General features: G+C 42.2%; 1 protein-coding gene across 2 annotated transcripts; it reads left to right on the forward strand.

Annotated features, from left to right (window-relative positions):
* Window positions 1-1,221: 1,221 nt before the first annotated feature.
* Window positions 1,222-11,485, forward strand: HMGB1 (high mobility group box 1). 2 transcript variants are annotated; one of them, XM_083500703.1, is made up of 5 exons: window positions 1,222-1,424; window positions 6,863-7,024; window positions 7,200-7,345; window positions 7,563-7,737; window positions 9,558-11,485. In XM_083500703.1, the coding sequence occupies exons 2-5, from the start codon at window positions 6,875-6,877 to the stop codon at window positions 9,738-9,740; spliced, it is 654 nt and encodes a 217-aa protein (XP_083356829.1). In that variant the 5' UTR covers window positions 1,222-1,424; window positions 6,863-6,874; the 3' UTR covers window positions 9,741-11,485. The 2 variants fall into 2 exon arrangements, 1 of the variants encoding a protein (XP_083356829.1); XR_014525495.1 differs by having other exon boundaries at window positions 1,265-1,424; window positions 7,563-8,172; window positions 8,587-11,485.
* The last annotated feature ends 1,003 nt before the right edge of the window (window positions 11,486-12,488 follow it).

A 12,488-nucleotide genomic window follows, 5' to 3' on the forward strand; every position in this document is an offset into this window, starting at 1 on the left:
TTAAAAGTAAAATGTTAAACTGTTGACTAGTATTTAGAGCTTTGGATAATTGGAAGTAACGTATTGAGTATAGCTCCATAGACAGTAACTTGAGCTGGGCTTCAAGGTATATACTTCAAGGTATATTGAAACCCTATCATAACATAGTGGAAAATGGCAAAACCAAAATATGGCTTGTATTTTAATATAGCAAAATGTAATAACATGATTTTAATGCCTGCTATTTTGCTTCTTACTGAAGAATTGGATAGAATGATGCATACTCACATTCTCTTGTGTCTGTGAAAGGCACAGACTTGTGTACGTCTTTTTTGAAAGATAGTGGAAAGACTAGCAAGTGAATGTAGAATAAGCTGTAGCTGCAGTTCTACTGTTGGGCAGTAGTGTTAATCTTGATTAAAAATACTGGCTTACAATATATTACCATGGAAATTCTGTAGTTTAACTATGAACATTATCACAAATAGCTGATTTGTGATATTGGACAAGCAGGATCCAATTATGAATGTCCTATAAAATTCAGACAATGTTTCCTGTGTGTTCACATCATACTTACAGTTCACTTCATTGTAAAAGCTTGCTGTGGGGTATTCTTGTAAAATGAATGTGTAAAAAGAATGAAGAAAATGTATTTAGAGGAATAATGTGTATTAAATTTATATAAGTCTCTTTCTGATGAGTGCATTAATCTCCTTGGACCTCAGTTTATTCATATAGAAAATGGGACTATTTCTTATAGGTCTATTCTGCTGCATTTTTTACCTGCTGGGATATACTATGGAATGTATATATAGTTGGCACGTGTGTGTTTCAGATCTACGGGCCAATTAATCACAGTGAATATAAGGGAAGTACCTTTAAGAAGTGCTTGCTTTTTTCCTGCCTTAAACAGCAGGGACTAGGTAGGTGTATGGTGAAGTTTTAGGACCCTTTATACAGGCTGTGGGGGTGCTTATTTGGGGGTGGGGATGACCGTGTACCTAAGGGAAGGAAGCTCCTTTTGCCTCTGTTGAGACTTATGCTATTGCCTATGAGCTGCTCTCTTCATACACCGCAGTACAGCAGTAGTTTCAGCTTCAGAGCTGTACATCCCGCCTCAGCCTTCTCCCTCTCAGCCAGTTTTATATTTGCGCGCCCTTTCAATCCCCGGTGACGTGTACCCCGCCGCGTCCAACCGGCAGCCTCCTCTGGTCAGGACAATGGAAGGCGTTCCTCCAACCAGCGCAGCTCCTGCCTCGGCGGCAGCCAATAGAAAGAGCCCTGTGTTGAGAGTAATGTTACCAGCGCTGAGAGAGTGAGGAGGCTGCGTATCGATCCAGCTCTCAGCCATTGCAGTGAATTGGACTACATACGAGATCCAGGCAGCCTCGGTGGCCGGCGCGCGTGTGTTTGTGGCGTGTGTGAACCGAGATCCTTGTCACGGGGTGAGTATCCTGCGGGGGGTGGGGGGGCCGCCGGCTGGCTGGGGGGGAGGCCGAAACTCCCGAGCCTCTGTGGGGGTTGGGGGGCGAACGGCGTAGTCTTTTTGGGGTGCGAGGGGGGCAGGATTAGCCCTCACGAGACACACAAAGGGGGGATTTAGGCTGGGAAACCACACTTCCCTCAGCACCGGGGAGGAGGGGGGGCAGGAAAACACCGAGCTGCTCTTTAAAAGGCGGGGGGGGGGGGTCGGGGGAAAAAAAAGCCCCAGCTCCACACCAAAGTGGGGAGTTTTGAGAAGTGGTTGAAGGGGACCCACAAATGCCGGGAAAGCGCCTTTCCTCTCCTGCCCGGATCACCGCGGCCGGGCTCGTCTCTTTAAACCCGTGGAAATGGGGCGGGGGTCTGGGCTGAGGCGGGGGGCGGCGGCGGAGGGAAGCGGTCTTGAGTGCTAATAAGCTGCTTACATAGCACGGGCGATAGAGCCATTGCAGCAGAGCCGTCTCTCTATGTAATGTGTGAGAGAGCCGTGTGGGGAGACGGACTTCGCATCGCGGGGCTGGGCTCGAGTGTGTTTGTGTGAAGGGGGGGGGGGAAACGGGGGTGTCGTGTCCTCCTTTCTCTGCCTGGCTCTCTCCCCGACCCCCTTCCCCTCATTGTGGGGAGCCCCGCGAATCCCCGGGAGTGTCTCTGGGCGTTGTTGGCCTCGGGGCGATAAATCACCTCGGGAGCTGCGCTTGCTGTAACATGGCTGACGAGAGCCGTGTGTAAGTGGAGGCAGAGGGAGAGGAGGAGGAGGAGGGGGGAGGAAACAAGGCAGGCAGGGGGAGGCGCGCGCGCACGGGCGGGCGGGGGCGCAGTTCAGGGGAACTTTTTCCAAGGCGCCTTTTATCCCTGGGCGACGGAGAGGGGAGAGCTCCGCAGGCGACCGTTTAAAAGCCCGAGTCCGGGTTCAAAATATATATATATATTAAGGGGGGAGGTTTTGGAAAGGGGGGGCCTTCTGGCAGCTCTCAGTGGAAACGAGACGCTCCCCCCCCCCCCCCGCCGCCGCCTCATTGCCTGTAATGGCTGAGTGTGTGCGCCAGAGTACAGAGCGCACCAGGCACACACACACACGCACACACACAAAGGGAAGGAAGGAGCCATATTCTCTATGAGCAGCGGCCATTCCGAGAAGCGCCTTCGCTTCCTGCTCGGCTGCCGCGGGAGCCCATGCAAAAGGAGCGCTTGCCGCTTGCCATTGCCGCCGCGCGGGCGAGAGGCGACCCCGGGCCCCGCGCGCCCGGCGAGAGCGCGGCCTCCCCGCCTCGGCTGAGCGCCCGCCACGCGCATTTCGAGGGGACTTTCTCTCATCAGCAAGGCGTGCGCACAAAATGGAAGGAGATCTGCCGCCGCCGCTGCCGGTGGTGACCTTCTTAGGCAGCAGCCTGCGCCATTTATGAGCCCTCCCTACTTCCCTCCCTCTCTGTCTCTCTCGCTTTCCCGGCTCGTTCGTGTAGATTAAGGCGCACCGAGAAGAATCCCAAAGCTCTACAGCTGCAGCTATATTTATTGTCGGGCGCCGTCCTTGGAGCCTGAGCACATCGAAGCTCGTGGCAGCGTCGTTTCTAAGAGGGGAATGCAATTTAACGCGACGAGCTCGAAAAAGCTGCGCCTTGATCATTTTTAAATCTGTGGGGTGGGCTTTAGGTTTTTTTTGGGGGGGGTTACCCCTCACGAAAAACTTTTCTTTCCCCTTCCACAAATTATCCCCTTCATAATTAATACATGGCTATGTGAAATGGGGTAAATTAAAATATTTATAAAATTCTATTTTTAGGGTTGAAGTGATTTTTTTCTCCCCTTCACATCACCCTGTAATGTAGGAAGGGTTCAGCAGTGGAAGGAGCATTTTAAATAACACTTGTGAATTAGATTTTCAGAGGTACATTTTATATCACACTTTAAATCTATAACCCCCTCATGTTCCTTTTTCTGTTGTTTTAATTGTTAAGTTAAGCCATAGCAGCGTCGTGTCTTAATTCTGAGAGTGCATTTTCAGACCCAGGCTCCTTTGTAGACACGAGCAGCTCCTGGCTTTTAAGTGTTGTTTACTTGACAGAAACTTTAGACCGGACATGTTTAGTCAGAGAACACAAATCTTTTTCTGTCCGCATGCCAGACTGATAGGAAATTATGCCTTTCTGTGGCAATGCCAGTTAGAGCTGTGCACATTTCCCTAGTCAAGTTGTGCAAACTGGAGTAGAGAAGTACTTTCTTCAACAGTCATGAAGAACTTTAAGAAAAGCCTGGTCTGTACTAGGAATCGTTCCTTCTCAGAAAGAAAGTGTCAGCACAAATATGAAAACTGTAGGACTTAATCTGAAAAAGTAAGAACGTGGGAAGAGCCCTTTTGGATCAGAACAAAGGCCCGACTTCTACAGCATACTGTTTCCCACAGTAGCCAGCTCACAAGTGCAGTAGCCCTCTCCTGCAACTCGTATTCAGAGGCATGCTGCGTTTCATTCTTGGAGCCAGCAAGCAGGTTTAATCCCCATATGGGACAACTGCATATTCCTGTGTTGCAGAGGGTTGGACTAGATGGTCCTCAGTGCCCCTTCCAACTCTACAATTATATGATTCTATTGCTGTGAGAGAAATAGCTGTTATAATTTGTAGCCCTTGATAGTCTTCCCTTCATGAATTCGTCTAATTCCATTTGTCAAGAATTTGTCACCATTGGTGGCCATCAGCACATCTTATGGACACAGATTCCGTAATTGAGCAATACGCTTTGTGAAGAAGTACTTACTTTTCCCAAATCTCCCACCATTTGACTATTGAATGACACCAGTTTGTAGTACAGGTGGGAACCATTTTGCATGCCCCATCTCCATTCTGCCCTCTTCTGGGTCCAAAAGGACCCATTCATCAGTTGTGTGTCAATTGGATATGCACAGAATGGTTGCCACCTGTATTACAAACTTTTGTCTCCACTTCCTCCACACGGCATATTTTCATAAACCTCTGTCATGTCTCCCCTTAGTTGCTTTTTTCCAAAATAAAAAGCCCTAAAGGTTGTAACCTTTCCCCATGGAGATCAGAACCATACACAGCATTCCAATTGTGGCTTTATCATAGATTTGCATAAAGACGTTGCAATAGTAGCAGTTTTATTTTCAGTCCTTTTCCTAATGATTATAACATGCACCAATGTACATCATTTTACATATGCTTACACTGAACCATGTTTGTTATCTCATTGCCCATTCCTCAATTTTGGAGAGAGTCTTTTTGAGATCTTCACAGTTCCTCCTTGGTTTTCCACTGTCAATAATCTTGTGCTGCTAGCGGTGATGGCCAAGTTTGCTAAGTCCAGATAATTTTTGAACATTTTTTTTTGCATCTCTCTATTGTGAGAAATGTCCAGTTTTTTGCTTCCTGGTTTGTTAGCCAATTATTGATCCATAAAGGGACCTCCCTTCTTATGCCAAGGCTAGGTTTACTCAAGAACCTTTAATGAGGCAGTTTGTTAAAAGCTTTTTGGCAGCCTAAGTATACAGTGTCCACCAAATCTGTCCACAGTTCTAAAAGTCGCTGGGCCATGGCTGGTTCTCATAGCATCTTCTGCAAAACAAATGCCCTTTGTACAATATGTGCTTTTGAAGGCACAAGCCACCTCAGATGATGAAGCAGCTATTGTGCATGAAAGCGCATCCTATAATAAAGCAGACTCTTTAATTTTTTTGTACTCTTTATATTGGTATTTGTAGCTAAATACCCCAGTCTAGCAAGCATAACCTTAGTGTGTAGTAGTGTTTAATGTGCGTAGATCTCCTTTTCTGTACTGGGTCCCATGTACACAGTGTTAGAAACTGGGATAGGAATGTTAGGAGCCATGTGGCTCCTGGGCCCTATGTTGTGGGTGCCAAAACAAAATGTCTAGGCACCTTTTAAAAAAATTGCTGCCCCACTATGAGACCAGGCAGCCCCACAGAAAAAGAAAAAGCTGTCAGGCGAATCAAGGGATTTGCAGAATAGCGCGGGAGCAAAAAAAAATGCACACAGGAGTAAAAAGAAAAAATGGCGTGTCTTTTGCTGCTGGGCAAATCAGGTCTTTGGCGAGGGTAGTGCAGTAGCAAAAGACACGCTTCTTTTGCTGCTGCTGTGCCAGGCAGACCAACTGACTGCAGCCAGGCAAGTGGAAATGCTAGGTGCTAAGGGTGGCTCCTGAACATCTCCATCCAGTCGCAAAAGGCAGGTTACCAGTCACTAATTTTGAACACTGCATGTACATGAAAGGATTTTTCAGAGTTTGGAACTCCAGATCTAGTACAGTGGTACCTCGGGTTACATACGCTTCAGGTTACAGACTCCGCTAACCCAGAAATAGTACTTCAGGTTAAGAACTTTGCTTCAGGATAAGAACAGAAATCGGGCTCCGGCGGCGCGGCAGCAGCAGGAGGCCCCATTAGCTAAAGTGGTGCTTCAGGTTAAGAACAGTTTCAGGTTAAGAACGGACCTCCAGAATGAATTGAGTACTTACCCTTTGGTACCACTGTACCTGATGTGCAAGTGGAGTGATCTCTTCTGTCTTAGGTTAGCCTTACTGTGCTAGGGAAGACTAGTTATCAAGTCTCTTATCAATGTCAAACAGGTTGTTATTCTTGTCAAAGCAGACAGTGCCTACCATTAAGTTTAGGTAGCCGTACATATGCCACTGCTGAATACAAGAATTTTTTTATTGAGGTTATAGACTAAACAAATTGTGCTTTGAAAAATAGCTTAAAAGGGTGATTCGAATTGAGAGGATTCACAATATTTAGTGCTTTTCTCTCAGAACAGTAATTGAAAACATTTTTGCCTATAATTTGGTATCAGTTTTCTGCAGTTCTAGCAGGACTTCATAGAATTTATAGTTGCTTGTATGGAAGACTTGCAGTTGGGTAAAGGTAAATTTCGTGTTCAGGGGATGTACTAGTATACCTTTTCTTATATCAGGAGTTCCATCAGGAGTTTGACTGATGTTGAGATGGAGGACTGCATAATAACTAAAAGTCATCTTATAGCAACTTGTTCTGCATTTTATACAGACTTGTAACCAGTCGCCTGGTTTGCAAATCCCTTTAAACTTCAAAGTGAACAAACAGCCAAAGTAACCACGAGTGGTAAGCCAAAAATAAACCTTGCAAATCAGTGCTTGTGGTTCATTTCTCCCTAGCAAATCATGAATGGTAAGTCAAGAGCAAGCAATGGTTTAAAGTGACATGCTATCTGGGACACTGATGTGCAACTATTTGGTTGCCTAGATAGTTGTCCAAGAATGTAGCTTTAAAGTATTAAGGGAAATGGCTCCAGACTGGTAGTTTAAGCAATTTTTAATCGTCTTCTTTTTCTTAGTCTACTGTACAGTGGTATGGAAGCCCCAATAGTTCTCAAATGTTTCTACTTTGTCTTTCAGAAATCATCCAAAATGGGCAAAGGTGATCCTAAAAAGCCAAGAGGCAAAATGTCCTCATATGCCTACTTTGTGCAAACTTGCCGAGAAGAGCACAAGAAGAAACACCCAGATGCTTCAGTGAACTTTTCAGAGTTCTCAAAAAAATGTTCAGAACGGTGGAAGGTAAGTTGTTATTGTTTTTTGTTTTAATAGTAATACTTTAAATACCCAAATAAATGTAATTTGCATGTAGCTATTTCTTAGGAATAGAAAACATACTCACTAATAAAGTTTACAAATTTAGAATGGAATTGGGTATAATCTTGAGCTGAGGATGCATACTGAATTATTTTTATAGACTATGTCTGCTAAAGAGAAAGGAAAGTTTGAAGATATGGCACGAGCTGACAAAGTTCGTTATGAAAGAGAAATGGAAAGTTACATACCACCTAAAGGAGAGACGAAAAAGAAATTCAAGGACCCAAATGCACCAAAGAGGCCTCCGTGAGTAGCTTTTATGGCTAACATGCATTGTGCTGATAGACATCCAAAAGAGTGATAGATGAATGGTGGGGAGGCAGAAATTTCACTTTTTTTATAAATATGGATAGGTCTGTTCTGTTATATCGCTTTGCAATACATAGTAAAGGTTCTCACCTTGCTGTACATAGTTCAGTAGTTATAACCTTTATGTTTCAAAAGTTTATAATTTTATTTTCAGCTCAGCATTTTTCTTGTTCTGCTCTGAGTATCGTCCAAAAATCAAAGGAGAACACCCTGGCCTCTCTATTGGGGATGTTGCAAAGAAACTCGGAGAGATGTGGAATAATACTTCCGCAAGTGATAAGCAACCGTTTGAAAAGAAGGCATCCAAACTGAAGGAGAAGTATGAAAAGGTAAACTCCAGATAGCCCCCTTTGCCATTCAAATATTTGTTGTTGTCATTAAAAATATTGGGTGATGTACAGTGTTGGTCATAGTAGACCCGTTGAAATTTGAGTGAACTCGAGTATGGTTAAAATTGGATGTCACTCATAGGAAATTAATGTTAAAAGGAATGGAGCCATACGCATGCTTGCATTTTTCTCTGGAATGTTAAGTGGTACCAGCAAATCTCTTTTGAAACTAAGAACATTGGGTATTGTAAACAAAAACCTCCATCTGTGGAATGTATTTCCAAGTAACTGTTCTTTGGAGCTAAAATACTAAAAAGATCTGATGAAAGTGTTTCTTAATTTAAAAAGAAAAGAAACTTGTAGGCTATGTGGACTAAATGTAATCACTAATAACGTGCTTTTATTTGGAGCATGTGTATTAATTGCTATACAGTGGTGCCCCGCAAGACGAATGCCTCGCAAGACAAAAAACTCGCTAGACGAAAGGTTTTTCCGTTCGCGATTTGCCTCGCAAGACGAATTTCCCCTATGGGCTTGCTTCGCAAGACGAAAACGTCTCGCGACTTTTTTTTCTTTGACTAAAAACAAAGACATATTTTGTTTATAAAGTTAATTTATTTTCCCTTAAATTTTTGAACTGCTCTTTACAGTATGTGTGACTTTAAAGAGCAGTTAATAAACTGTTGTTGTACCAAATTTGGCTTTGTTTGGACTTTTTTTGACCATAGGAACGCATTAATTGATTTTCAATGCATTCCTATGGGATTTCGTGCTTCGCAAGACGAAAAATTCGCTAGAGGACAAAAATTGCGGAACGAATTAATTTCGTCTTGCGGGGCACCACTGTAGTTTTTTTGGGGGGGAGTGTATCACTCCTAATAGTGGCTAATATTGTAGCCAGTACACTGCTTTCTTTATTTTTAATGGTTGAGGAATATTAACAGACAAGTGGTGTTTTTTTGACAAATTCAGCATAGCTTGTGAACAAAATAAGATGGTCAGACTCTCAGGTCACTTTCATGTACTTACTTTGCCTTGGAAGAGGGATGACCATGTACAAGAAAGATACCCAGCTTGCAAAACCAAATGTGAAGGGGACTCTCCTGCAAGATTCTGCAGGTGCTAATCTAATAAAATATTTAGAAATAGTGACCAAGGAAAGATCAGGCTGCTGCTTCTGAATTTGAAAAGAGCATCCACTGACTGCACAGCCTTTACACTTGATCGTTTGCATTTTGTGCTCTGGTGTTCTTTGTAACAGAGCATAGTATAATAATATATTAAGCCACTCATAATTGAGAGAATTAATTAAGCCATGGTGTAGATACTCTGTCAGTGTGGTACTGAGGAAGATCTAGCTAATGGCACAATTCTATGAGCCATGGATGTAGAGCAGCAAGATGGGTAAAAAAAACAAACAACCTGATCATTTAGGACAGTTAGGGAAATGAGAACAAAAATTTGTTTGAAACCCTATACTGTACTTAATTTTTTTTAATGTAAGCTTGACATTGAGTTTATTGAGGCTTGCTGTATTAAGTGTTATGTGCAAGTCAAAAAGAGAAACTTATTGCATGCTGAAGGTGGCACTGTCTACTCATTAATTGAAGTGCATGAAATTTATCAATAAAGTATAAGAATTCTTGACTGAGTGTACTGTTGTTCTGAACTGCAGGTAGCACAAACCTTAGACAGTCATCTGAGCAGGCTCTATGTTATGAATTACAATTCTGTCAAATATAGATTCCTGTGCATTTTCATTTAAGTGGTATTCCCTTCCCTCTGTGTCAAGTAGCTAAACTTTCTCTGCTTCTCCTAAGGATGTTGCTGCATACAGAGCTAAGGGGAAGCCTGAGGTAGCCAAAAAGCTAGCTCCACCTAAGCCTGAGAAAAGCAAGAAAAAGAAGGAAGAGGAAGACGATGACGACGACGAGGATGATGATGAAGAGGATGAAGATGAGGACGAGGAAGAGGATGAGGAAGAAGAGGATGATGATGAATAACCCTCTTTTAGATCAGTTCTTGTCTATAAAAGCATTTAACCCCCCTGTACACAACTCACTCCTTTTAAAGAGAAAAAAATTAAACATAAAGCTGTGTAAGATTTGTTTTTAAAATGTACAGTGTCTCTCTCTTTTTCTTCTTTTTTTCTTTCTTTCTTTCTCTCTCTCTTTTTTTGTATAGTTAACACACTACCGGACGTGTCTTTGGGTAGCCCTGTCCTTCAGTGGTATCTCAGTGGCCGCTAACCTTGCCTAGTACAGTGAGGGGGTTGTAAATTGGCATGAAAGTTTAAAGCAGGTTCCTTGTTAGTGCACAGCACAAATTAGTTATACTTGCAGATGTAGTTGGTTACTCATTTTCATCAGTTGTCTGCATCAAAAAAAATAATAGTTGATCTGTTAACTTAAATACCACTCTGTAATTGCAAAAAAACAAAAAAAAATGTAGCTGTTGACATTCTGATTGCTTCTAAGTAAATACATTTTTTTTTTAAATTAGTATTGTTGTCCTTTTAATAGATGCCCTTGTAAAGTCTTTCTTTCTGGAAAGCATATTCTCTCTGTTATGCCCTTTGGGGATCACATAAAAATGGCATTTTTGTTTCTTCATTCCTATAAGCTGATACAAGAGCTTTGATCTACGCCCTAGATAATCATGATAGGGTAGGAAATATATACAGGCATATGCAAAGCGTTGTGTGTTTTCCCCCCTTCATATAAGAGGCCACCTTTTTTTTTGAGAACCCTGTTCTTGGCCAATCTGTATTTGCTCAGCTTTTGCTTACATACAATATTCTACTGATTTGTGTAAATTTACCAGTTTCTGAGGGCTGAGGAATATAGAATTCAGTTCAGTAGCATGGAATAATTCCAGGGGAAAATAACTTCAAATTTGTGTCCTTGGAGGACCACTGCGAGTATATTTTCATTTTGAGCTGTGAGGGATTTACATATGTGACTCCATTGGCCATAATGAGAGTTGTATTTGCAAATACCTGAATACAGAGGTGAGTGTACCCTACCTAAGCAGGTAATGTCAAATGCTAAAATTACTGTAATCCTTTTAGGATACCATGTCAAGTAATAGTTGTGGGCTTTATACAATGACCTCTCCTGGTAGTAAATGTCCCACAGGAAAATATTTTACTTTGCTAATGTTTTCTATAAGTGGTACCATTGTTCAATCTGTATGAATTCATGCTTTCATAACCATAGTAGTCCTAGACTATCCCATTTTCAAAATTTTATATTGTCTCAAAAGTCAGATGAGATGTATCTTTTTCTGTTAGTCTTTTTATAATGCATTCTTGATATTTGCCCATTTTGTAAGTTAAAATTAGCTGTATAGGGAAATTACTTTTTCCCCATATAGGTGTGAGATGTAACATGGTATTCCAATGACCTCTGATTTGATAAAATATAGGTTGCTTTGAAAACCAAAGTTAAAAGTTTGTGCACATTCAGTAAAAGTGCTGGCAATTATTAACTCTCTTCACATTTACCTGCGGACTAATTTGGGAACTGATTGGCAATTCTGTAGTTAAAAATTATGGTTCTCATGTGCCAGTGTTTAAAGATAGCATTCTTGTAACTTTACACACTTTTTTGATGGAGTATTGTTTTGTTATACGATTTTGACTTTTACGATTCTTCAATTTTGCATTTGTTTATGTATAACCTCAGGAGAATACTGAACATCTGATTTCCTGGTTGATACTAATAAAACAATAATTACAGAGGTTTTATATATTTAGTTAAATGAGTTTATTTTAAATATTATTTCTCTTTACAGTTAAATGCTTCAAATATGTTGTTAAATAATGGCAATTCAGTAAAGTGCACTTCAAGGTAATTGGTTATGGGCTGAAATACAAAGCTCACTTAGGATCTGTGCCAAATTCTAGGCAATGTCCCCATCCTACATTGTTTTGGATGCCCCCCCTCCAATACTCCAGAGGCTTTTTGGGAGGTGCTGGGGGTAGCAAGAGGTGGAGAACTGTAACTTCCTTTACATTAGAATCGGGGCCACAGTAACAAGCAGCAGTTTTGCTTGCCAAATGCAGACCTGGGGTTGTCTACAACAAAGCTATGTTTTCACCTGTACAACCAGTCCTCCCTTTTCCCCTCTGTGTGTCCTCCAAACCTGATCCAGAACAGATTTAGGGAGTGTGCAAGTTCTTGTGCCAATGGGACAACTTGGTTGGATACGGCTCATAATTTGCAAAGCAGTGTAAATGAGTGGTACATCATCTAGGCTTTCTGTAAATGTAATGTTACTTTTCATAAAGTTAGGAAAGCTGCTAATAGACACACATTGCAAATCCTTGAAATGAAAGGAGGGAATAGCTGATGTCTGCACAGGTCCATGCAATAAAGTTTTAGTCCTCAACAGGATAGGGAGCAAGAACTGCATCCTGGTAAGACAAATACAGTACTTTTTGGGCGAGGATGAGTTCTGGTGTCCTCTGTTTTTGAAGATGGACTTCCACCTTCTGGAATTTACTGAGTTGCTTAGCTCCAAATAACTTTGAAATGCTTCAGGCCAGATACTGCTCTTGGAAATGTTTACACATCTTTCTCCATTTGCTGCAGGACTTGCATTGTGCACGCCAGGGCTGTCCCAACTTCCAACAGACTGTGATCTACTCCCACTATAAAAAAAAAACAAAAACTGGCAGTGATCTACCCATTGGATTGACCAGAGTTGTTGAGCTTTTTGGGAGTTGTTGTTTAGTCGGGTCCGACTCT

This window comes from Podarcis liolepis (genome assembly GCF_965112155.1).
Source record: "Podarcis liolepis genome assembly, chromosome: 4".
Taxonomy (NCBI): Eukaryota; Metazoa; Chordata; class Lepidosauria; order Squamata; family Lacertidae; genus Podarcis; species Podarcis liolepis.

Coding starts and splice junctions, on each gene's coding strand:
- HMGB1 (XM_083500703.1), top strand. CDS start 6,875: ATGGGCAAAGGTGATCCTAAAAAGCCAAGAGGCAAAATGTCCTCATAT. Junction 7,025..7,199: donor AATGTTCAGAACGGTGGAAG/GTAAGTTGTTAT, acceptor TTATTTTTATAG/ACTATGTCTGCTAAAGAGAA. Junction 7,346..7,562: donor AATGCACCAAAGAGGCCTCC/GTGAGTAGCTTT, acceptor TTTTATTTTCAG/CTCAGCATTTTTCTTGTTCT.